The sequence below is a fragment of the Eretmochelys imbricata genome, chromosome 20 (genome assembly GCF_965152235.1).
Source record: "Eretmochelys imbricata isolate rEreImb1 chromosome 20, rEreImb1.hap1, whole genome shotgun sequence".
In the NCBI taxonomy this organism is placed as follows: domain Eukaryota; kingdom Metazoa; phylum Chordata; order Testudines; family Cheloniidae; genus Eretmochelys; species Eretmochelys imbricata.
In genome coordinates, this window is record NC_135591.1 from 1,175,287 (window position 1) to 1,199,252 (window position 23,966).

The window sequence follows — 23,966 nt, forward strand, 5'->3', positions numbered from 1 at the left end:
AAATTTCTAATTGCACAAAACCAAACACCCTAGACCCTCCCCTTCCCCGAGACCCCAACCCCTTCCCCAGGTTTGCAGAGAAAAAGCAGGGCATGTGACCCAGGTAGGGTTGCCAACCCTCCAGGATTGCCCCGGGGTCTCCAGGAATTCATGTATCCGATGACGTGAGCTGTAGCTCACGAAAGCTTATGCTCAGATAAATTTGTTAGTCTCTGAGGTGCCACAAGTCCTCCTGTTCTTTTTGTGGATACAGACTAACAGGGCTGCAACTCTGAAACCAGGAATGAAAGATTATGTCATGTGAGGAAACCTCCAGGAACACACAGCCCCAGTCCCCAGTGCAGATACCGGGAGCCAAAGGAGCAGAAACCCAGCATTGTTCTCAAAACCTCCTGCTCTCCAGGCCAAACTGGGGAATGTCTGAGTCTGACCCAGGCCTGTGAGGGAGGCTGCAGCGCCAGCCCCGTGCAAACCATGTTGACACCCCCCCCAGCACACGTAGGGCTGGGAGAGAAACCCACGTGGAGGGGCTGGGCTCTGCACACCTTTGCAGCTGCAGTAACGCCGCCCTGGGAGTCCGCAAGCCAGGGGGAAGCCGAGAGCCAATGCCGCCTCCCGCCCGAGGAAGTGGGGCGCTCTTTGATTGGTCTTTCTTTCGGAACGAACCAAGTCAGCGTTGGAGAGGGGGGGATTCTTTAACACGTTTGTTTTGTTTGGGGGGGTTCGAAAACAAAAAAGAAACAAAAACAAATGCTGTATTCCCACTCTTTCAATTGATTGTGCGTAGAAAAAGGGGGGGCTTGGTGGGGATTCAGAGAAAGACCGATGGTTTGCCCCCCATCTCAGATGGTCTATTCCACGCTCCCCATTCCCTGGGATGGGACGTTCCAAGGTCTCGCCTCCCCCCTGTGCCGGGCGGGGATGGTTCATTCCGGACGAAGGCGGGGCCGCGGCCAGCTTCGGAGGCAGGTGAGTCGGGGGGAGGCAGGTGCCCCCCCGGTCCCCCAACTGCCCCCCCGCTGCGGCCGGGCCCCCCCATCTGGCCCCCCCCGGACCGGCCGCTCCCCTCCCCCCATCTCCCGCCCCACCCCCCCGCTCCGGCCGGGCCCCCCCCGTCTCCCCTCCCCCCATCTCCCGCCCCCCCCCCCGCTCCGGCCGGGCCCCCCGTCTCCCCTTCCCCCCCTCGGACCGGCCGCTCCCCTCCCCCCATCTCCCGCCCCCCCCCGCTTCGCTCCGGCCGGGCCCCCCCCGCCTCCCCTTCCCCCCTCGGACCGGCCGCTCCCCTCCCCCCATCTCCCGCCCCCCCCCCCGCTCCGGCCGGCCCCCCCCCGTCTCCCCTTCCCCCCCCGGACCGGCCGCTCCCCTCCCCCTATCTCCCGCCCCTCCCCGCTCCGGCCGGGCCCCCCCCCCGTCTCCCCTTCCCCCCCCCGGACCGGCCGCTCCCCTCCCCCCATCTCCCGCCCCCCCCCCGCTCCGGCCGGGCCCCCCCCGTCTCCCCTTCGCCCCCCCGGACCGGCCGCTCCCCTCCCCCCATCTCCCGCCCCCCCCGCTTCGCTCCGGCCGGGCCCCCCCCGCCTCCCCTTCCCCCCCTCGGACCGGCCGCTCCCCTCCCCCCATCTCCCGCCCCCCCCCGCTCCGGCCGGGCCCCCCCCGTCTCCCCTTCCCCCCCCGGACCGGCCGCTCCCCTCCCCCTATCTCCCGCCCCTCCCCGCTCCGGCCGGGCCCCCCCCCCGTCTCCCCTTCCCCCCCGGACCGGCCGCTCCCCTCCCCCCATCTCCCGCCCCCCCCCCCGCTCCGGCCGGGCCCCCCCCGTCTCCCCTTCGCCCCCCCGGACCGGCCGCTCCCCTCCCCCCATCTCGCGCCCCCCCCCTCCGGCCGGGCCCCCCCCCGTCTGCCCTTCCCCCCCCCGGACCGGCCGCTCCCCTCCCCCATATCCCCCCCCCCCCGCTCCGGCGGGCCCCCCCAATCTTCCCCCCCCCCTCGGAGCCGGGGCCCTGTGAGTGGGATCCTGTGACATAGTCGCCTCCTGGGGGAAGCCAGGGCCGGGGGCCTGGGTTCGCGGGGATCCCCCTCCTGAGCAGGAGTCGGCGTCAGTGAGCTGCTCCGGCTGGTCTGCAGCGGGGGTGAGGGTCCCGTGGTGACACTGGGAGGAGATGGGGGGGGGTGTTTCCCCACCGTGATGTGGGAGCACCCCGAAGTGATCACGCTGCCCGTCTCAGCCCTGTCCGAGTGCTGGGTAGACACCGCTGGACTCATCCTCCCGGTCTGTACGAGCCTGTGGTGGGGTGGGGGAAACTGAGGCACGCACGGGCGAAGGGCCGTCTCCCTGGTGTCATAAGCCAGGGAGCAAACCTAGCAATATTCTGGTGTGGATCATTGACCTGTAGCAGAGGAGCGAGGGGGAGGGGTTTTCTTCGCCGTTTCCTGGCCCAGTTCTCTCTCCTCCTTCCCAGGTCAATACACTCCGGACCTGCTGTGCATTACAGCTGTACCTGAGACCAAGCCAGGGCCTAACTCGCCATTCCTGTCCACACCCATCCCAGCAGAGTCCCCTGGACACCTGTGGGCCGCCCCATCTGTCTAGCGCACCTTGCTTGGCTCTGCCCCAGCTAGTGGATCGCTCATCAGCTGTCACCGCTGCTGAAAAGGGGACGCAGTTTCCTATAACCCTGATGTAAAGACTCGTTCTCTTGCTAATGCAGACACGGGGTGCATTAAACAGGGTGTTTTTTCAAAAGGCTTCAGTCTGGCTCTGTGTGTCGTCGCCAGTCTGTGGACACCTCACGAGCTGGTTGTTAAAACCGACTTTCCTGGTACTAGCTGAGCCAGGTTAATGAAATCATCTTTCTGGGAGGGGCGGTAACACGGAATATTGTTTGGTCTGGAGTACCCAGGGCCTCTCAAATCTCCTCCCCCCATTTTATAAATAAGAGAAGGGTGTTTGTGTCACCTTAAATCAGAATCGCTAGAGGGCAGTCTCTGCTGTCATTACAGACAGACTTCTTTTACACGCATGGTTGTGAGCCTGATTGCTTTGGCTTTCCACAGCAGAAATAGCCTCCCAATCCCCAGGTCCCCCGGAGGTTTAACGTCAAGCTGACACATGGCCGTCTGCGGACACATCTCCGTAGATCTCCGCAAAGTTTTGCAAGACTTGGAAGATCCCCAGGTTGTTTCGGGTGGCACCCTGGGCATGTGAGACCAAAGGACGGGAACGGTTATTCATTATCATGGTCCGTGCCATTCATTTAGCCCCCTGACCTGCGGGGTTATAATACTTTCTACAAAAAAGAAGTATTCCCCCACGGTAAAAATATTCTTTACGAGAATAACCGCAAAAATACGTGTTCAAGCAGCCATCCCAAGGCACTGTGTTGTAGTGGTTAAAGTAAGGGCTCAATTTATTTAGAGCTTTTCTCCTTTCTTGCTATGTGAGCCTGAGTACATCACATCCCTGTGCCTCAGTTACCCTCATCCCCATTTCACATGTGGGGAAATTGCCTAGCACACAGTGGGGTTGGGAGGTTTAGTTCATGGTTGCAGAGCGTGCCGAGATCCTCTGATGAAAGGTGTAAGTTCCAATGAAAGGGGAAAATGTAGTATTCCCTCTCTTAAGAGTCAGCCTGTGCCGTGCGCTGTCTGGCTGGGGGCAAGGAAGGGTGAGGGTTACCTGCACATTGCAGAGCAGTGAGCTGAGGAACAGGGAGGCCGGGCCTTGCCCCTGGCCACCAAGCAAATCTGTGGCTGAGTCCGGAATGGAACTCAGATCATGTGATTGCTGGGGCCCTGCTTGCACCAACAATTGACACACCCTGCTTGTGAGCAAATGACTGCCCTGGCTGTTCTGCTCTGGTAACAGTCAGTGACATGGCTTTGCCTGGACATCTCGACAGAGCCCTGCCGTGCTGGGGCAGCACGCTGAGAACTGTTCCTGCCCAGAAGAGTTTGCTCTCTCCATATGGGCAGGAGAACAGGACGGTTCTTCTCTCCATTTACAGCTGGGGAAGTGGGGCACGGGGAGGCAAAGTGACTTGGCCAAGGTCCCACAGTTGTTGGCAGAGCTGAGAACTTGATCCCAGATTTCCCAAGTCCCAGGCCGATGCCATAACCCCAGTCCCACCCTCCTCTCCGCTTCTGCGGTCTGTCCCACAGTCACAGCATGCTGGCTTGTTGCTTGGTTACAGGGAGAGTTCTGCTTTGCCGTCCCCAGCTGGAAACACCGTGCCCGCAGGCGCAGACTGCCATGAACTGTCGCGCTGAGGTGCTGGAGGTGTCGGTGGAAGGCCGCCAGATCGAGGAGGCCATGCTTGCCGTGCTCCACACCATCCTCCTCCATCGCAGCACCGGCAAGTTCCACTACAAAAAGGAGGGGACCTACTCCATCGGGACGGTGGGGACGCAGGACGTCGACTGCGACTTCATTGACTTCACCTACGCCAGGGTCTCCTCCGAGGAGCTGGACCGAGCGCTGAGAAAGGCCGTTGGGGAATTCAAGGTAAAAAGCTTGGAGCCAGTCACCTTGGCTGACTTCTCAGAGGATGTGTGGACCAGAAATTCCAGCAGGGGTTGGTGGAGCTGCAAGCCCTTAGCCCTGCTATGAAGCGGGCCCAGGGCATTGAAAGCAAGGTACTCCGCATAAGAGGTCTTGGCCTTAACCTCCCAGGATGCGTCTTCACTGCACGGTTAACCTAGGCTCTCCCCCAGGGTTTTAACCCAGCCGCCTGCCATCCACCCAGAAGAGCCTCTGCCACAGGTCTGGAAATGTTTTAAGCCTGGGCAAGCTGACCCAGCTGGGAGGGTGGGTGAGAGCCCATAGCTGGAACCTGCTTATCCTGCAGTAAGGATGCAGGCTGAATAGTCTGAGTGCTGATAGTCCTCCAGTGCCCTTCCCACATTTCCACCCCAAAGGACAGACAAGGTCTCCTTCACTTGGACTGGGAAGGAATCCTAGAGTCTCAGCACAAGGAATCCTGGATATGTCCCCTGGGCCCCCTGGGCGGGTGCAGAACCAGTGAGGACACAGAAACAGAAAAAGGGATTGCAGTGGGGCCACTCGCTCCTCGACTAGGCTAACTCTCAGGTGCCAATCACGCAGGTAAACTCTGTAATGAAAACACGTCCTCAGTGCATTGCATTCTTCCTCTGTAAATCAGCTAACCCCAGCAATGAGTGGGTGTGACAGGGGTGTGGTGAGGCTAAGTGCTTGGAAATTCTCCAGGGAAAAGACACTTAAGTGCAAAGTCATCTGGGGTAGGAAAATACTGCATTGCAAGGGGCTGGGAATGAACCCAGCATCCTGCACTTTGGGGCTACACAGCCTCCTTCATAGAGAGCATCACAGGCGTCATCAGAGTGGAAAGGAGAATTTTTGTAGTTACATGTAAAGAGAGGCAATGGCTCTGTGGATGGAGGTCTGGATAAATTGACTCCTCCAAGCCATAGAGAGTTAATGGCAGGAGACCTGAGGCCCCGGCAGTTCAGCATCCTGTGGTCCTAGTACCATTTGGAGAGGCACATCTCTGCATGGTGCTAAAGCTCTCTCTGTGTGTCGCCTTGCCCGACACACTCAATGCTTACTGCGAATAATGCACCCAGCTCAAAGCTCGTGGTGTGTAATGCAACGGGGCCTAGGTACTGTCCATCTCCTAATGCCTATTCAATGTGATCTGTACCCCAGCTAATTTAGAGGCTATATTGGGGATGGTCAGATTGTGACAGGGTTTCTGTGGAATTAAATCCAAGACATATGTTGCGGTGAATTTTAACGAGGGAGATTTAGGGAACAAATCATCCTTGAGTTTTCTGCGTTATGAACCACAGTGTCCTAAATCCTGCTGAAAAGGTCATGGAAAGCAGTAATATCTGGGTTGTGGAGAGACTGGATGTCAACTCAAACCATCACTGTTCAAATACTTTATCATCTATAGAGTGTCTGGTATGACAGCCCCATCCTGGATTTCCAGATCTAGGAACTTACAATCCTCCTTAATAATCAAGGAAAGCGATGAAGGTTGCAAAGCACAAAATTTAAACTTCCCTTTATGTTTTCTGCTCCTGGACTGCCCCGGCTTAGCAATTCTGGAGTCATTGCCATAGGCAGCTGGCAGCTGGGACGAGCCGGGGGGTCGGGAATTTGCAAACTGCAGGGTGCCCATCCAACAAGGAGCTGTGTTCCTTTTCCCAGGCGTGTCTAGTCCACGTGAGTGACTGCACCTCTCAAACCCCCTTTAAAAGTGTTTCCACGTTTTGTTTCTTGTGCCCTGGTTGATTTGCCCTGGTTTTATGACGGACGTGCCACCAGCAGCCACTTGTTTCCAGTGCTTTGCTTGCTGTAATTTGCAGTGATGAGGTCAGTCATCAGCTTTGCAGTTCGATTTCATGTTTTATAAAATCACGTTAGCTCTGGACAAGGCTGCTAATGGTTAGACTGCTCAGCGTAATGACTTTATGTGGCTGGGCTTCCGAGAGAGAAATCTCAGACTGCTGAAAATGGACGGTGTCTCCAGACCCTGAAGAGCAGCACTCCAATAAATGGGAACGGCTTCTGGACAGCAGCAGTTTCAGGTGCTGAGCTCTGTTCTGCCAGGCGAAGGAGCGGAGGGCGTGTGGCTCAGCCCACAGCTCTGAACATTTGACTAAGACAAAGAAGATATTTGGCTTATGTCCATGATCTGGGATCATGTCACCTGGTTTAATGGACCTTCACAGAAGGTTAGTTACTCTGTTTTACAGCTGGGGGATCTGAGGACCAGGAGAAGATGTGACCTGTCAAAGTCACATAATTAGCGATACAGCCAGGAATGAAATCCAGCGGTTCTGCTGCCCAGTCCCCTGCTCTAGCCAGGAAGTTTCCTTACTGGGGAAAGTTACGGACATTTTACCAGATACTTCCTTAGCTTTCTCCACCAGACAGTTCCAGGGGGTTTCATGTTTGTAAGATGTAGCGGCTGCTTTTGGCACTGCTGTGCTGGCCTCATGAGTTTTACCTGCTTTTATTGTCTGTGGAAGAGCCCTCCTGCTCTTCAGGATTGGCATCTTTTTGAGGTACTGTTATTCTGGGTTCTCCAGACCAAATGTACACCTGGCAGAACTGAGTCAAGTGGAGCTGCCGCGAGGGTGAAACTAGCTCTGGGTCTGAACTTCCTCCTCTGTGATGACAGGGAGGAATGGCCTAGGCCTAGTGGTCAGGAGCTGGCCTGCAACTTGGGAGACCAGGGCTCAGATCCCTGCTCTGCCACAGACCAGTGACCATGGGCAAGTCACTTAGCCTCGCTGTGCCTCAGTTTCCCATCTGGACTGTCCTGCCATAGATGGCTGTTGGGAGGGGGGTACATGAGGTGTTCAGACACAGGTGACGTGGCCAGCTGAGTAGCAGAAATAGCTAGAGCTGATATTTGCATATCACTGGTGTTTGCCGGGGCTCTGTCCATGGTAAGCGGGGTCCGTCACAGCTCAGGGCAACTGTAGCTGTATTTCCATTGCTTGTCTTGGATGGAGGCCCTTCTGAGCTGGGTATTTCCAGGCTGCCTTCACTGTATTATTCCCAGCAGAGAGACTGCCCACACCCGCTGACTTTCTCTGTAGAGATGGTTAACAGTGTGATTGCTACAGGGTAAGGAAAAAGGCACTACAAAGAAATCACATTCTACACACACGCTGACAAGCTTACCAGACATCACCCCAACTCTCACATGGGCTCTGGCGGGGGCAGTCCTACCACACCCCACCAAGGAGTTTCCTTTGTAGTCATGAGTTCATCACAGCTTCAGCTGAGAACGGGCCCCCTCTGCCCTTTATACATTGCATCCTCCTCACCCCCAGGTTTTTCCTAGGAAATCCACTTCACACGCATTGTCTCAAAGTCCTTAGAAGTTCCCAACATCTCCATTAACCAAGTCCCTAGGAAAGTTACACTCAACCCTACAACAACACACAAACCATTGCATTTTGAATACAGTGGGCCCCAATGGATTAAACCTAATTCCGTATGATTTAACTTAAACTGTATTGAATTATCTTAATTCCATAGGGGTTTGTCCAGGACAGAGCCGGGGACTGTCTGTCGCGCCTTGGCCAGATGGCCATTGCCCCAGTGTCCCTAAGCCCCTTGACCTTGGCTGTGCCTGGTGCTCTCTCCGCAGGACGCCCTCCGATACTCAGGCAGCGACGGCATTGGGCAGATCTCCCTGGAGTTCTACCAGAAGAAGAAGTCACGCTGGCCCTTCTCGGATGAGTGTATCCCCTGGGAGGTGTGGACCATCAAGGTCAACGTGGTGAACCTGGCAAACGAGCAGGAGCGGCAGATCTGCCGGGAGAAGGTGGGGGAGAAACTGTGCGAGAAGATTATCAACATTGTGGAGGTGATGAACAGGCACGAGTACCTGCCCAAAATGCCCACCCAGTCGGAGGTGGACAACGTCTTCGACACGGGCCTGAAGGACGTGCAACCCTACCTCTACAAGATCTCCTACCAGATCACCGACTCCCTCGGTTCCTCCGTCACCACCACCATGCGGCGGCTCATCAAAGACACGCTGGCACTGTAGGGCCTGGGGACAGGGGGCTTGCACCTTTCTGCTCCCTATCACACAGGATGACCCAGGGTGTCCTGGCAAGTAGAATCGTCTCAGAGCACGGTCCCAGTGGGTGTTTGCCTGGGCAGGCCCCTCTGCTTAGACCCCTCCCGTCCATCTGTACATTTCAGACGGAAGCTTTCTGCAGGCTGGACTTGGGCTGGCCCTTAATTGTGAATCTCCCTATGTGGGGGTCACCTGGGGCTGTGAACTGAAATGACAGCAAAACTGCTCCTTGTGCCACGTGGCCTATATTGCAGCTGGCCTGTCAGCTCCCCTCCCCCGGTCTCCCTTTCCTCCCTCAGATCCCTCCTGAAGCCCCAGTTCCCTTATGGACCCTCATCCCTGCACTGCCTGGCACTGGGACTGCTGCTGCCTTGTTTCATCTGAGTGGGATTGTGAATTCCTGGACAGGGCCCCTCCTCTTTCTCCCCCATCTGTTTGGAGAGGGGCTTTGCACAGGCTCGAGCAATAGAGCAGTAACCTCTGGCTGGTGGGCGAGTCAGGGATTGTATTTCTCTGCCTTTAACACTGTCTTGTTGTAACAGTGGGGAAAGAATTGCCCTCAGCAGAGCAGCTGTGACCCCCTACAGCCACGGTTAGAACAGCAGTCATAGGAGTCTCTGTGGGTGCCCATGAGGCAAGGCCCATCTCTGCCTCTCTCTCCGTCTGGGAAAGAGGGAGAATGCTGCTGGTGGTGAAGAGCACACAGGGTAAGCAGATAGTCTTTGCTAAGCTTCATAAAGCCCCTTCCCGAAAATACAGGGGCGCAGCTGGGCACTTGCCCAGCCACTAAAACCCATATTCCCTAGTCAGTCACCTTAAACCAAGTCCACGTCTGACGTGCGGCCACTGTGGTGAGAGTGGCTGCTGTGGAGAGAGGCTGGGCTGGCCAGAGACGTGAGTGCTGCGAAAGAGTGGCAGTTGCTTCCTGTTCCTGCCGGCTCTGTCCCCGCACAACGTGCCGTCAGAGGGGCCAGTAGCTACGTCTACTTGGGCACACAGGAGCTAGTGCTTGTGTGTGTTTCCAGCGACCTCACAGCACTGTCGTCACCTTGAAAATACCCCCTTCGTTCTTCCTGGCTGCTAAAAGAAAACTGAGCAGCCAGGAGCTCTGTGTAAAGCGGGGTGAGATCTCCAAACCCTGTCTCTTCAACACACTTACACCCCCGTCCCCACTTCCTCTCTCATGGAGACTGACGCCCACATGTTTGTTACAGACACCCTGTGTTTAGAAACCGACCTGTCTGTGTTCTGTGGATCTCGTACTCTGGGCGTAATAAACACTGGCCTGGGCCTTCTCTTTCTTCCTTCTCTCGGATTGTCGAGAGTGTCTCCCCCCCGCTCAAGTAGTGTCACCTCGATCAGATCCAGGCTTTGCTGACTGCCCTGGTGTCATCCCACAGTAAAGCCCAGACCTTGGTGCGTGAGCGCTTCTGCTCCAGAGGCAGAGATGAGCGTGTGGGTTTCTCTGAGTCTATTGATAAACTGGTTTCACATCAGAGCTCTCTGTGTGCTCATGTGTTCTTACCAAAGGGCTGCGTGAGTCGTATGGGGCCTGGTGAAGTGAGAACAGTTGCCGGATGAAGGGCAGAGGAATGGGGAAAACCCGATGCTGACGGGAGGGCTCAGGGCCACAGTCCCCTCCAGAACGCTCAGGTCCCATGGGGACATCGACAGCCAGATTCTCCAAAGAGCCCTGGGCCCAATCCTTGAGAATTCTGGCCTGCGTGTGGGCCCCTTCCCTGGGCAAGATCATTCCTGACGGTGAAACAGGTTTCCCAAGTTCCTCTGCTTGACCAGCCAGGCCAACAGGATACGGTGCCTCTTGCAGCTGTACCGCAGGTTGGGATCCAGCCTGGGCTGGTCGTCCCCAGGTGGTAACCAGCCACGATGGCTCCTCAGCCTGCTCTCAGATGATTGTAGCAGGTCTCGGGTCAGCTCCTGGAGGATGTTTAAATCCCACTCCCACAGCCCTAGCAATGGGACTGAATGGACACAGAGTCTGGCAGTTGCTCGTGTTTGGCTGCCTTAGGAGCCCCACCTGGGGCCTGGTTTTCAGGCTTGCTGAGCACCCACCAGGGAGGCCAATGGGAGCTGTGGGTGCTCAGCACCTGTGGGAGAAGTTGGACAAAACGGTGAAATCTCCCTTATCGGTGGCTGCTGTTGAGAATTCTGGCTTTAAATTCTTCTCTGCTGCCACAGCAGGGACGCAAGAGGTGGCTCTGGGCCAGTTCTGTGCCCAAGAGCTCTGGTCTCCAGAGGGGCCATGTAACCCGAGACCCCACGTTCAGACAGCCTGACGGTTAGGGGGGATGCACAGTGTGCGCTAAAAGCAGCAGGTCTCCATGAGGGGGACCACTGACCTGTAGGTACGTACTTCTCCATGGCACAGGGTAAAGGGAGACCAAAGGGCAAGGAAGCTAATACCGCAGTAATGGCGGCTGGACTTCAGCGAGCCAGCAGTGGGCTAGTCAAACGCCACACGGGGTTGAGAAGCAATTTCTTAGCCTGGTAAGCAATTGCTTCTTGGAAAGCACCTGGTGCAGCTATTTTTGAGGGTTTGAAGTCACCTGCAGGTGGGTCACAAAGTCGCGGTGTGGAAGCAAGATCCGGGAGCCCAGCAATGCTGAGGAGGAAGTGGGCCGAGCCCAGGACCTGTGGCACTTTGGGAATTTCAGCTCAGGATCTGCCCTTTAGGATCACCATGGAGGCTACTGCAGCCAGCAGCAGCGGCCCGAACAGAAAAATGCAGCCGTGTGGGGCCTGGCCACAGCAGCTGTTGGACGAGCCCAGCCCTGCTAGCTAATCCTTTGGGGTGGGAAGTGACGGGTACTTGGTCCAGCTGATGCTGCGGCAGGGAGAGGGATTTACTCTGTTGGGATTGGGTCAGGGTAGGAAGATTAACAAGCTGCCTGATGAAAAACGCTCCGGCTCCTTAATGACCGTGGGGCGCGGGGGGTGAGTCGAAGCTGCACAAGGGTGTCTCCGACTTCGCCAGCACTGCTGAGAGCTGCGGCCCCGGGGCACGTCACATCAGAGCCAAACGTAAATAAGGGCTGAAAAGTTTTTTTCTCTTCCAACGTTTCTGCTTGAAGCTCACTGCTTGGCCAAGTTCCACGCACTCCGGTTCAGCCACGTTTCGGCTGCCTGTGTGCAAAAAGAAACAGCCGTAATTGCTTCCTGGTAATGGGGAAAGGGACACCCCCCCCCCCAAAGGAGTGAAACTTCCCATCTCTGGTCAGAGGGGGATGCATGGACCAGAACAGGGCAACGGTTGGCGCAAAGGTGGCACTGGGGGTGTTGATCAGGCCCTGCTCCAGGATGCACTTGCGGAGTATTTACCTGGTTTGTTCGGATGGTGCCTGGCTGAGCAGGGGGCCCGTTGGGGTAGGGGTGGTATAAACAGACTAGGAGCCCGTGTCATGATCTTTAGGAGCAGGAGGAGCTGCTGAGGGTGAAATCTGGGCCTCTCTGAAGGTGGGAAGCTTTGCTGTCGACTCATGGGAGCCAGGATTTCATCTCCTGCGGCTGCACCCCATGGGGTGAACCCTCGGCTCTGGTGTCACCAAAGGACCAGCTCGAAGGCCCAGAGAGGAGCCGGCTCTCCAGCTCAGCCAAGATTCCCTGGGGTTTCCCCAGAAATGTGGGGGTGCACTGCCCCTGAGGTGCAGGGTGTCTGGTTCCCAGAAGGGGCACTGGGGGGCTGTTCCCACAGAGTGGAGGGGTTTCCCCGGGGATATGGGGGGAGCAGGGTGTCTGGTTCCCTGGAGGAGCATGGGGGGGCTGTCTCCCCGGGGGGAGGGGTTTCCCGGGGATATGGGGGGAGCAGGGTCTCTGGTTCCCTGGAGGAGCATGGGGTGGGGGCTGTCTCCCCGGGGGGAGGGGTTTCCCCGGGATATGCGGGGAGCAGGTGTCTGGTTCCCTGGAGGAGCATGGGGGGGCTGTCTCCCCGGGGGGAGGGGTTTCCCGGGGATATGGGGGGAGCAGGGTGTCTGGTTCCCTGGAGGAGCATGGGGTGGGGGCTGTCTCCCCGGGGGGAGGGGTTTCCCCGGGGATATGGGGGGAGCAGGGTCTCTGGTTCCCTGGAGGAGCATGGGGGGGCTGTCTCCCCGGGGGGAGGGGTTTCCCGGGGATATGGGGGGAGCAGGGTGTCTGGTTCCCTGGAGGAGCATGGGGTGGGGGCTGTCTCCCCGGGGGGAGGGGTTTCCCGGGGATATGGGGGGAGCAGGTGTCTGGTTCCCTGGAGGAGCATGGGGGGGCTGTCTCCCCGGGGGGAGGGGTTTCCCGGGGATATGGGGGGAGCAGGGTCTCTGGTTCCCTGGAGGAGCATGGGGTGGGGGCTGTCTCCCCGGGGGGAGGGGTTTCCCGGGGATATGGGGGGAGCAGGGTGTCTGGTTCCCTGGAGGAGCATGGGGGGGCTGTCTCCCCGGGGGGAGGGGTTTCCCGGGGATATGCGGGGAGCAGGGTGTCTGGTTCCCTGGAGGAGCATGGGGGGGCTGTCTCCCCGGGGGGAGGGGTTTCCCGGGGATATGGGGGGAGCAGGGTGTCTGGTTCCCTGGAGGAGCATGGGGGGGCTGTCTCCCCGGGGGGAGGGGTTTCCCGGGGATATGCGGGGAGCAGGGTGTCTGGTTCCCTGGAGGAGCATGGGGGGGCTGTCTCCCCGGGGGGAGGGGTTTCCCGGGGATATGGGGGGAGCAGGGTGTCTGGTTCCCTGGAGGAGCATGGGGTGGAGGCTGTCTCCCCGGGGGGAGGGGTTTCCCGGGGATATGGGGGGAGCAGGGTGTCTGGTTCCCTGGAGGAGCATGGGGGGGCTGTCTCCCCGGGGGGAGGGGTTTCCCGGGGATATGGGGGGAGCAGGTGTCTGGTTCCCTGGAGGAGCATGGGGGGGCTGTCTCCCCGGGGGGAGGGGTTTCCCCGGGATATGGGGGGAGCAGGGTCTCTGGTTCCCTGGAGGAGCATGGGGGGGCTGTCTCCCCGGGGGGAGGGGTTCCCCGGGGATATGGGGGGAGCAGGGTCTCTGGTTCCCTGGAGGAGCATGGGGTGGGGGCTGTCTCCCCGGGGGGAGGGGTTTCCCCGGGATATGCGGGGAGCAGGTCTCTGGTTCCCTGGAGGAGCATGGGGTGGGGGCTGTCTCCCCGGGGGGAGGGGTTTCCCGGGGATATGGGGGGAGCAGGGTCTCTGGTTCCCTGGAGGAGCATGGGGTGGGGGCTGTCTCCCCGGGGGGAGGGGTTTCCCCGGGATATGGGGGGAGCAGGGTGTCTGGTTCCCTGGAGGAGCATGGGGGGGCTGTCTCCCCGGGGGGAGGGGTTTCCCCGGGATATGGGGGGAGCAGGGTCTCTGGTTCCCTGGAGGAGCATGGGGGGGCTGTCTCCCCGGGGGGAGGGGTTTCCCGGGGATATGGGGGGAGCAGGGTGTCTGGTTCCCTGGAGGAGCATGGGGGGGCTGTCTCCCCGGGGAGAGGAGTTTCCCGGCGATATGGGGGGAGCAGGGTCTCTGGTTCCCTGGAGGAGCATGGGGGGGCTGTCTCCCCGGGGGGAGGGGTTTCCCCGGGATATGCGGGGAGCAGGTGTCTGGTTCCCTGGAGGAGCATGGGGGGGCTGTCTCCCCGGGGGGAGGGGTTTCCCGGGGATATGGGGGGAGCAGGGTGTCTGGTTCCCTGGTGGAGCATGGGGTGGGGGCTGTCTCCCCGGGGGGAGGGGTTTCCCCGGGGATATGGGGGGAGCAGGGTCTCTGGTTCCCTGGAGGAGCATGGGGGGGCTGTCTCCCCGGGGGGAGGGGTTTCCCGGGGATATGGGGGGAGCAGGGTGTCTGGTTCCCTGGAGGAGCATGGGGTGGGGGCTGTCTCCCCGGGGGGAGGGGTTTCCCGGGGATATGGGGGGAGCAGGTGTCTGGTTCCCTGGAGGAGCATGGGGGGGCTGTCTCCCCGGGGGGAGGGGTTTCCCGGGGATATGGGGGGAGCAGGGTCTCTGGTTCCCTGGAGGAGCATGGGGTGGGGGCTGTCTCCCCGGGGGGAGGGGTTTCCCGGGGATATGGGGGGAGCAGGGTGTCTGGTTCCCTGGAGGAGCATGGGGGGGCTGTCTCCCCGGGGGGAGGGGTTTCCCGGGGATATGCGGGGAGCAGGGTGTCTGGTTCCCTGGAGGAGCATGGGGGGGCTGTCTCCCCGGGGGGAGGGGTTTCCCGGGGATATGGGGGGAGCAGGGTGTCTGGTTCCCTGGAGGAGCATGGGGGGGGGGCTGTCTCCCCGCGGGGAGGGGTTTCCCGGGGATATGGGGGGAGCAGGGTGTCTGGTTCCCTGGAGGAGCATGGGGGGGGGCTGTCTCCCCGGGGGGAGGGGTTTCCCGGGGATATGGGGGGAGCAGGTGTCTGGTTCCCTGGAGGAGCATGGGGGGGCTGTCTCCCCGGGGGGAGGGGTTTCCCGGGGATATGGGGGGAGCAGGGTGTCTGGTTCCCTGGAGGAGCATGGGGTGGGGGCTGTCTCCCCGGGGGGAGGGGTTTCCCCGGGATATGCGGGGAGCAGGTCTCTGGTTCCCGCTGCAGGGAGATGCGTGGTTCCGAGCCATGGGGCTGGAGAAACCATCCTTTCCTGACATCACTTAAACCCTCCCCGCCCGTCACTGCCCTGCAGCCACAACCCTGCTGGGGCTGCGGGCAGCGCGGGAGCTCCTGGCCGGGAGGAGCAGACGGGGCAGCTGCGGGGATTTGCCCCGGGTCCGCGAGGCCTGGCTGCGGCGGGCACGGGGTGCGCTTTGCCAGAGCCCCCCCCCCACACTCTGCGGGGCCCCTCGCCTCTCCCGGGCTGAGACATGAACAGCAGCGCCCCGAGCCCCAGCCGCGCCCCGCCCGTGGGGAGCGGGGGCGCGGGGGGCGAGCCGCGGGGCCGCTCCATGGCGCAGGTCGCGGTGCTCTGCGTGCTCTGCCTCACCGTCCTCTTCGGCGTCTTCTTCCTGGGCTGCAACCTGCTGCTCAAGTCGGGGAGTCTGGTCAGCCAGGCGGGGAGGGACCGGAGCCCCGCCAAGGAGCTGGAAGCCGGGCTGGGCACCTAGGGGACCCGCCCCGGCCCCCTTCCGCAGCCACCAGCGGAGCTCGAGCCTGGAGCCTCGGCGGCAGGTGCTGGGGGTGTCTGGAGGGTACCGGGACACATTTGAGGGGAGGGCTGGAAATCCAGGCCCCCCCTTTTCTCCCCTCCCTGCTCGGCCGGGCCCCCAGCCCTAGCAGGGGCGAGCGCCCTCGCCCGAAGCTGGCCCCTTCCCCTCCCTGGACGTCCGTCTGCGAAGCTCGCCGGGCGCTTTCCGAGCCGCACCCGGGAGGACAAACGAGCTCCCGGAGGCTCCAGGCAGCCCTCGCTGGGTGATGGTGCCACCGGGACCGTTCAACGCGCCGCGGACCGAACCGGCTCCTGCTCCTGCCCCGGGAGAGTCGTTTTGCCCCAGCCGCAGATCAAGACAAACCGCAGCCGGAGCCTGGAAACCCGCCGCGCCTGCCGAGGGCCGAGCTTGCCGGGGGCTGCACATCACGGCTCGTTCCTCGCCTAAAATGGACAGAGCCAGGTGGCTGCGGATCCCAGGCCGGCGGCTGCGGCCGTGGCTGGTGGGGAATTGAGTGTGAACGGTTTGGGCTCCAGGCCAGGGGTCCTTGTCCCTCCCTTCGCTGTTCCGTTCAAAATCGGTATTAAACTACATGGAAACCAGCTTCAGTCCCGAACTCATTTCCCGTGGAGCCACCCGCGGCGAGACCGGCTCAGACCTGCCCCGACGAGCTCCGGGCGTGGGTTAGGCCAAGCTGCGGAGCGCGGCGGAGACAAGCCCGGGGGAAGGGGGCAGGTTTCCCCATATGCCCCGGGGTAACCGCGGAGCGAGGGGAGACAAGCCGGGGGGAAAGGGGCAGGTTTCCCCATATGCCCCGGGGTAACCGCGGAGCGAGGGGAGACAAGCCCGGGGGAAGGGGGCAGGTTTCCCCATCTGCCCCGGGGTAACCGCGGAGCGAGGGGAGACAAGCCGGGGGGAAAGGGGCAGGTTTCCCCATATGCCCCGGGGTAACCGCGGAGCGCGGCGGAGACAAGCCCGGGGGAAGGGGGCAGGTTTCCCCATCTGCCCCGGGGTAACCGCGGAGCGAGGGGAGACAAGCCCGGGGGAAGGGGGCAGGTTTCCCCATCTGCCCCGGGGTAACCGCGGAGCGAGGGGAGACAAGGCGGGGGGAAGGGGGCAGGTTTCCCCATCTGCCCCGGGGTAACCGCGGAGCGAGGGGAGACAAGCCGGGGGAAGGGGGCAGGTTTCCCCATATGCCCCGGGGTAACCGCGGAGCGAGGGGAGACAAGCCGCGGGGAAGGGGGCAGGTTTCCCCATATGCCCCGGGGTAACCGCGGAGCGAGGGGAGACAAGCCGGGGGAAGGGGGCAGGTTTCCCCATCTGCCCCGGGGTAACCGCGGAGCGAGGGGAGACAAGCCGGGGGGAAAGGGGCAGGTTTCCCCATCTGCCCCGGGGTAACCGCGGAGCGAGGGGAGACAAGCCGGGGGAAGGGGGCAGGTTTCCCCATCTGCCCCGGGGTAACCGCGCAGCGAGGGGGCTCCTGGGGACAGGCCAGCTGGGTCAGTTCACTCGCGTTTAGCGGTGGGTCCTAGCCCGTCTCGCCGCTGTGATTCTGGGGCCGCATCCCTCCGCCGCGTGCGGGGTTCGGGTCCCAGAAGCGCCGAGAGAAGCTTCCAGTCTCCCCCTTTCCTTGTGAGCGCCGGGGGCTGTTTCTGTCCCGCGGCAAGAAGAGGCGGGGGCTGGCGGCCCCTTCGAGACTAAGCCGCGTATCTGAGCCCAAGCTTCCCCGGGCTGCACCCCGGGGCGCCGGCTGCTGTAGCTCCCGCAGGCTTTTGCTCAGACCCACTGCTTAGTCTCGAAGGCGGCTCCTCTGACCCCGGCATTCCTCCTCCTGTTCGCCCTGGAACGCCGGTCCCCTGCCCCGGGACAGCCCAGAAGTGGAGCCGATGCCTCCGCGGGGGGGAGTTGCCCTGAGCTCTGCATGTGGCGCCGGAGCGACACCAGATTGACACCACTTGAGGTTCTGACCCTCAAAGGTTGGGCCTCAGCTCGTGTCCCTCTCATCAGATCTGTCTGGCGCTGCACAGTGCGTCTCAGCCCCTGTGCGAGGTGCGGCCCGGCCGGGCAGGTTGTGACCGGCTGGCGGGACAGGCACGAACCAGGGAGCCTGCCCCAGGCTGGCCCTGGCTTGGCACTGGGATCGGACGCCATCTCCTGTGTGTGCCTAGCGGGGGGAGAGGCCTTTACAGATCCCCCCCTTCTCCCGCGCTCAGCGGGGCCCCTGGGAACTCAGGGCGGGAGACTTCGTCTGGAGGTTTCCCCAGACTTACGGTTTCGCCAGGAGTAAGAGCTGATTTGGGCATTATAAGGTGCAATCAGAAAAAAGTCCAGACCAGTCATAAATATAGGTGCTTTCCAAGGGCCCTTTCACAAAGCTGGAAACAATTATGAGCCAAATCAGCTGGGAGGAAGAATTTTTAATTAGAAAAAACTGAAAGATAATTGGGAATCATTTCAGAACACCTTACCGACTCCCTGAAAGCCACAATTGAGGAAGAAGGCTGTGCTGGTTAAAAAACCAATGTGGTTCCTGGAGGGGAAGTGGAGGCAGATATATATATATATCAAATGGAGGAAAGAGGAAGTTGATAGTAATGATTAAAAATCACAAATTAGGAACTGTAGAAAATTTAAAAATTGATAAGGGAAGCTAAAGGACAGAAGGTGAACTCTATGGCCAGCAGTGTTAAGGACAATAAGGAGTTTTTAAAATAAATTAGGAACAAAAAGAATCCTGACAATGGGATTGGTTCATTACTAGATGGAAATGGTAAAATTATGTCTAGGAGCAAAGAACACAGGCCAGACTTGCTGGATGAGGGACTATCCTATGAAGCAGAGACTCTGAAAAAGATAGGTTTCAGAGTAGCAGCCGTGTTAGTCTGTATTCGCAAAAAGAAGAGGAGGACTTGTGGCACCTTAGAGACTAACCAATTTATTTGAGCACAAGCTTTTGTGAGCTACAGCAGATGCATCAGATGAAGTGGGCTTTAGCTCACGAAAGCTTATGCTCAGATAAATTGGTTAGTCTCGAAGGTGCCGCAAGTCCTGTTCTTTCTGAAAAAGATGTGGGGCTCGTGGTGGATAATCCACTGAACATGAGCTCCCAGTGCAGTGCTGTGGCCAAACGCGTTAATGCCACCCTGGGAGGCCTAAACAGGGGACTCGCGAGTAGGAGCAGGGAAACGATTTTACCTCTGTATGGGGCACTGGTGAAACTGCTGCTGGAGTCCTGTGTCCAGTGCCGGTGCCCCCAGTTCAGGAAGGACGTCGACAAAGGGCTCAGAGAAGAGTCACAAGACTGATTCCAGGGTTTGAAAACGTGCTTTATAACGATGGACTCAAATAGCTGCGTCTGTTTCGCCTAACAAAGAGTTCAGAGGTGACTTGATCACAGTCTGTAAGTATTTGCCTGGGGAACAAATGTTTAATCAGGGGCTCTTCAGTCTAGCAGAGGAAGGTTGAACCCGATCCAGTGGCTGGAAGCGGAAGCTAGACACATTCAGACTGGACATAAGGTGGACTTTTTTCACATTGAGAGTAATTTACCACTGATGTCATTTCCCAGGGCTCATGGCAGATTCTCCATCACTGACCATTTCAAAACCAGGATATGATTTTGTTTTTACAAGCTCTGCTCTAGGGATTATTGTGGGGCAGGTTTCAGGCTGTGCTATGCAGGAGGTCCGCCTGGATGATCACAATGGTCTCCTCTGGCGTGGAATCTGTGAATTAGCAGCTGGAAATTAAAGGATTCAGGATCCATTTTCACCTCCCCCACCCTCCAAGATGTTCGGGGGTCTCAATGTGCTGCATAGATGTGGGGCAGCTCAGTGCCAATAGCCTTATGCTCCAGGAGGGGAACTAAGGCACAGAGCCATTACACAGCTTGGCCTAAAACTCTGAGCTAGTGTGAAAGGCAGGAGCCCTGACTCCCAGCCCTGCGCTCTGACTGCTACCCTACATTGTCATTGGCGGTTAGGATTTATCTGTGGCTGTGCTCTTAAGAGGGATGGTCCCTGCCCCATGGACCTGGCGTTGTAAGGACAGACAAGTGGCGGAGGTCAGGAGAATAACAAGCAATGCAATCACCTCCCTGATTCCTCCAGAAAGCAGCTGATGCTTCAAGCAGGAGCTGGGAGCTAATCCCAGTACTTCTGATTTCAAAGGGTGCTTCCCCTCTCATTTCAAGGGATTAGTCTGGGGGGATGATCCCTGAGTGAAAAGTGACCGAGTTATGACTGGCTTCTGCCGGGAGCCAGAATGAAGCGCCATCCATAGGGAAACCTGGATCTCCTTGTGCAGAAAGCCCAGAGCCATGAGCCTATTTCTGGGCTGACCATGGTCATGTCACTTAATCCTCCTGCACATCTGCCTCATCGCTGTCTACAGAACAAAGCTAACAGCCCTGACCTGCCTGCCAGGGTGACTGTGAGGGTTGGGTTTGTGAACACGCCCGTGTGAAGGCTGGGCTGGGCTTGCCAGGACACTTGTTGAAATAGCCAGTGTATTAGTGTGTTACTTTCTACTTAGCAGAAATCCTACCTCTAAGAGGGCAGATAACTCGCTTTAATACCTCTCTCGGCTACAGCCAATAACAGCGCTGGAATCTGTAATGAGTTTTATAATACGCCTGGTCCCGGGTATTGCAAAGATGCTGGACAGGGCTTTCCTTTTATTGCGTACATAAGAAGCAAAGATAAAGAGGCCCCCTGCCCCGTCAATCCCAGAGGATATTTCTCTGGCTGTTAGCTCCTGGGTTTAGCAGATGCTTAAATCTCTGCCCGTTAAACATGGGAAACTCAACTGTGTCGATGTGACGCAGCGGGGAGGGGGGAGCGTTGAGCTGGGAATGTGGCAGGGGGGTTTCACTGGGGAGGGGAGACCTGAGAGCCTGTCACCTGAGCCAGGAGGGGGAGGGGGAGGTAACACCTCTGTCCAGGAATGTGAAGAGAGGCTGCAGGAGGGAGCCTGCTGGGGGGGGTTAGTTTCAGTTTGGTGCTGGGTGGGGGAACGCAGGGTACCGCAGGGAAGCCCCACAGTCTAAGCTCCCTGCCCCCCAGAAGGACTTGACTGAGCGGTCCTGGGTGCACCCAAATGCTCTGTTTTGGACTGTGTTCCTATTGCCCAATAAACCTTCCGGTTTACTGGCTGGCTGAGAATCCCAGGAAGAGGGGTGCAGACCCCAGACTCCCCCACATTCGGTGACAGCCTTCCAGACCAATCCTGTCCTTTTTAAAGGCCTGATTCTGGCAGGGCAGGAGCCAAGTGCTTGTCACCAAGTGGGATTGGGCCCCAATGGCCGAGGCACTGTCCTGTTAGGGAAGATATGTGTCTAGTAGTTAAAGCAGCAAACTCGCGGCCAGGACTCCTGGGTTCTATTTCTCTCAGGTAGGGGAGAGGAGTCTAGTGGTTAGAGCAGGGGGGGCTGGGAGCCAGGACTCCTGGGTTCTATTTCTGGATCTGTGTGATCTTGGTAAGTGGCTTCCCCTCTGTCTCTCTGTTTACCATCCCTATGAAATGGGCGTAATACTGGCGCTCCCAGAGGTGCTGCAGGGGCTGACTCCCAGCTGTTTGCAGTGTGCGTTGAGAGTGTTACACCAACAAAATAAAAACCAGCAGGATCTTACTAATTGGGGAAAAGGCAAAATACCACATTTATTGTGAATACAGAACGAATCCGAGTAAGCAGTTAGTTATAGCGATAACATTCCATTCAATCTCATATTTATTCTCACATTCATTCACACACACGTTCTGCAAGGTTGTTATCATAGTTACCAGCCTTAGAGTTGCTCATGCCAAGCCACTGGCCAGGTGGCCTGGACATGAGGAGGGAGCAGGGCCTCGTCAGATGCTCATCTGATGCTCCTGGAAGTTGGTTTGCAGAATCAGACCCCAAAGTTCTCACTTTCTAGAGTCCATTTTTATAGGAATTTCTTCCTAGGCCAGTGTGACGAAGTGGGACTGTTCTCAATGTTTCCTCCGAATATTGTGGGGGTGCCTCAGTTTCCCCTAGGCAGTTCTTAAGTATCTAGGGGGTGGGGTAAGGGTGTATGATCATTGCAGACCCCTAGAGGGCAGGTGTGTGCAGGGGTCTGGACACAGAGAATGGCCGACACCCTGTTTCCTGGCAACTGATGGCCTGGCCCTTCCCCCCTGCAAGGTGAAAGCTGAAGGGTTGGAGAACAAAGGAATCAGGTGACCACCTGGCCCAGGAAAGGAACAAAGCCCAGAGGAGGAGGGGCTGGAAGGAGTTTCAGTTTGGGGCTGGCTGGGACATGGAGTGAAGGGCAGACAGGGTTGTCTGGCTCACTGCCCCCCAAAATGGACCCAGCTGAGGGGTCCTGTTCTCTGCACCTACAAGCTCTGTGTTAGACCATGTTCCTGTCATCTAATAAACCTCTGTTTTACTGGCTGGCTGAGAGTCCCGTCTGACTGCGAAGTTGGGGTGCAGGACCCTCTGGCTTCCCCAGGAGCCCTGCCTGAGCGGACTCGCTGTGGGAAGCGCACAGAGGGGCAGAGGATGCTGAATGCTCCGAGGTCAGACCCAGGGAGGTGGAAGCTGTATGAGCTGTGTGTCCTGAAGACAGGCTGCTCACAGAAAGGCGACTGCCCCAGAGTCCTGACTGGCTTCATGGGGAGCAGTTCCAGAGCATCGCCCGGGGACTCCGTGACAGACAGTCTATGGAATTGCTTCATCATGCTGTTGCTGAATCAATCAGCGGATGGCACATTCCTGACGGCTCCGTGCTGCCAGATGTGATCTTGTTCTTTGGGTCTCCCATCCTTGAGGCTGTTGGGTGGATTCCAGTCTGCCAATGGACACCGGATTCTTAGGCTGGCACCTCCCTGATCATTCAGTTATTATCCACACCAAGCATCCATCCACATACATCCTCTATCTCTATTTTAATCACAATTGTTAACAAAGCTAGATGAATACAACAAAAGGGCGGGGAGTCTCTGGGTGCTGTTTCTGTTGTTACAGAGTATTGCTTTGAGTCTCTCTCTGTGTGAATTGCTTTGAGAACAGACTCTGTCTTAGAATATACTAACGCAATTAACAGCTTGCAAGTTTCACACATAGTGGGAGAGAAACAGTACCAAAAAACAAGAGACCTCTTAATTAGTAATACCCTGGAATTTAAACTATGGGGAATCAAACTCATTTGTGATTTTAATACAGAACTTCTTTAATATGATCCAACATAATCCTTGAAGGAGCAGAGCTGTGGGAGCGCCAGGGGTCGTCAAGCACAGCACCAGCTGCTGCTCATGGCTCCTGCTCTCTCTCCCTCCGCACTGGGATTGTGCTCTGTGGAGAAGGTACGTTCTGTGCTGGGCAATCAGCAGCCCCAGCCATTAGCAGGTGACCTTGACCACGGCCTGCCATGTTTTCCCTTGCAGGGCGTCAGACAGGGCCCTGCCCAGCACTGAGAGCCACACACATCCCCGGCTCGGGCGTTAAACGCCACAGAGCCGGGGTGGGACAGTCCTTTGGCCAGCGCAGACCAGATGCTTCTGGGGCAAGTTGTGGGGTGGATTGTTCCAGCATGCAGCAGGGCGGGCTGTGTGCCAACAACCCAGGGGGCCTGAGCCGGTGGCCTGGCTGAGCTCAATGGAGCCATGCCAGTTTACACCAGCAGGGATCTGTCCGATACATTTTTCTCACTCCTGTACCACACGGGCCAGAGCACCTCAGCCAGCAACTCCTGTGTCCAGCCCTTGCTGCTAAGCTGCTCACTCAGCTGGCGGCAGCCTGGGCTGTGCCCCAAAGGGAGACCGAAGAGCAGAGAGACTCATGTCCCTCTCCAGGCCATGCCCCAGCCGTACCCAGGCGGCACCGTCCCTACTAACCTGCCATGGAGCCAGCAGGGGTAAATCCTGCCCTGCCCTGTGGCTCCGCTCTGGCCATGATCCCTGGTCTGGGGAGGGATGCTGGGTCCCCTGGAGCCGTGGCTAGCAGCAGCGTGGAAGGGTCCTGGGGAGCTGAGCTCTGCCTGTGTGGGAAGGGGGGTGTGCAGCCTGGCCGCACTGGTCACTCTCTGGGGGGCGCTGCTCAGACAAGGAATTAGAGGGACCTGACTGTGGGGGCTCACGGGGCTCTTGGGGAGCCCAGGGCAATACTGCTTCCCTGCTCCCCCATGCATCCGACCCCCACAGATGTGGCTCCCCCTCGGGGCTAGTGGGGTTAGTTTGCTGATGGTTGTGAACCGTTCTGAGGAGGAAGGGGCCATGTGTGAAGCGAGTTTGCTGGGTCTTAGCCCAGTTCTCACACTACGTTGCCCTCACACCTCGCTGC

The 23,966-nt window shown here is 58.7% G+C and overlaps 1 protein-coding gene across 5 annotated transcripts; it reads left to right on the forward strand.

Moving 5' to 3' along the window:
- The first annotated feature begins 922 nt into the window (after window positions 1-922).
- Window positions 923-10,077, forward strand: ATG101 (autophagy related 101). Of its 5 annotated transcripts, none has more exons than XM_077838621.1 (3): window positions 923-969; window positions 4,185-4,495; window positions 8,142-10,077. In XM_077838621.1, the coding sequence occupies exons 2-3, from the start codon at window positions 4,244-4,246 to the stop codon at window positions 8,544-8,546; spliced, it is 657 nt and encodes a 218-aa protein (XP_077694747.1). In that variant the 5' UTR covers window positions 923-969; window positions 4,185-4,243; the 3' UTR covers window positions 8,547-10,077. The 5 variants fall into 5 exon arrangements, with proteins under 5 accessions (XP_077694747.1, XP_077694751.1, XP_077694750.1 ...); XM_077838625.1 differs by having other exon boundaries at window positions 945-969; window positions 4,211-4,495; XM_077838624.1 differs by lacking the exon at window positions 923-969 and adding an exon at window positions 1,997-2,123.
- The last annotated feature ends 13,889 nt before the right edge of the window (window positions 10,078-23,966 follow it).

Coding starts and splice junctions, on each gene's coding strand:
- ATG101 (XM_077838621.1), top strand. CDS start 4,244: ATGAACTGTCGCGCTGAGGTGCTGGAGGTGTCGGTGGAAGGCCGCCAG. Junction 4,496..8,141: donor AGGCCGTTGGGGAATTCAAG/GTAAAAAGCTTG, acceptor CTCTCTCCGCAG/GACGCCCTCCGATACTCAGG.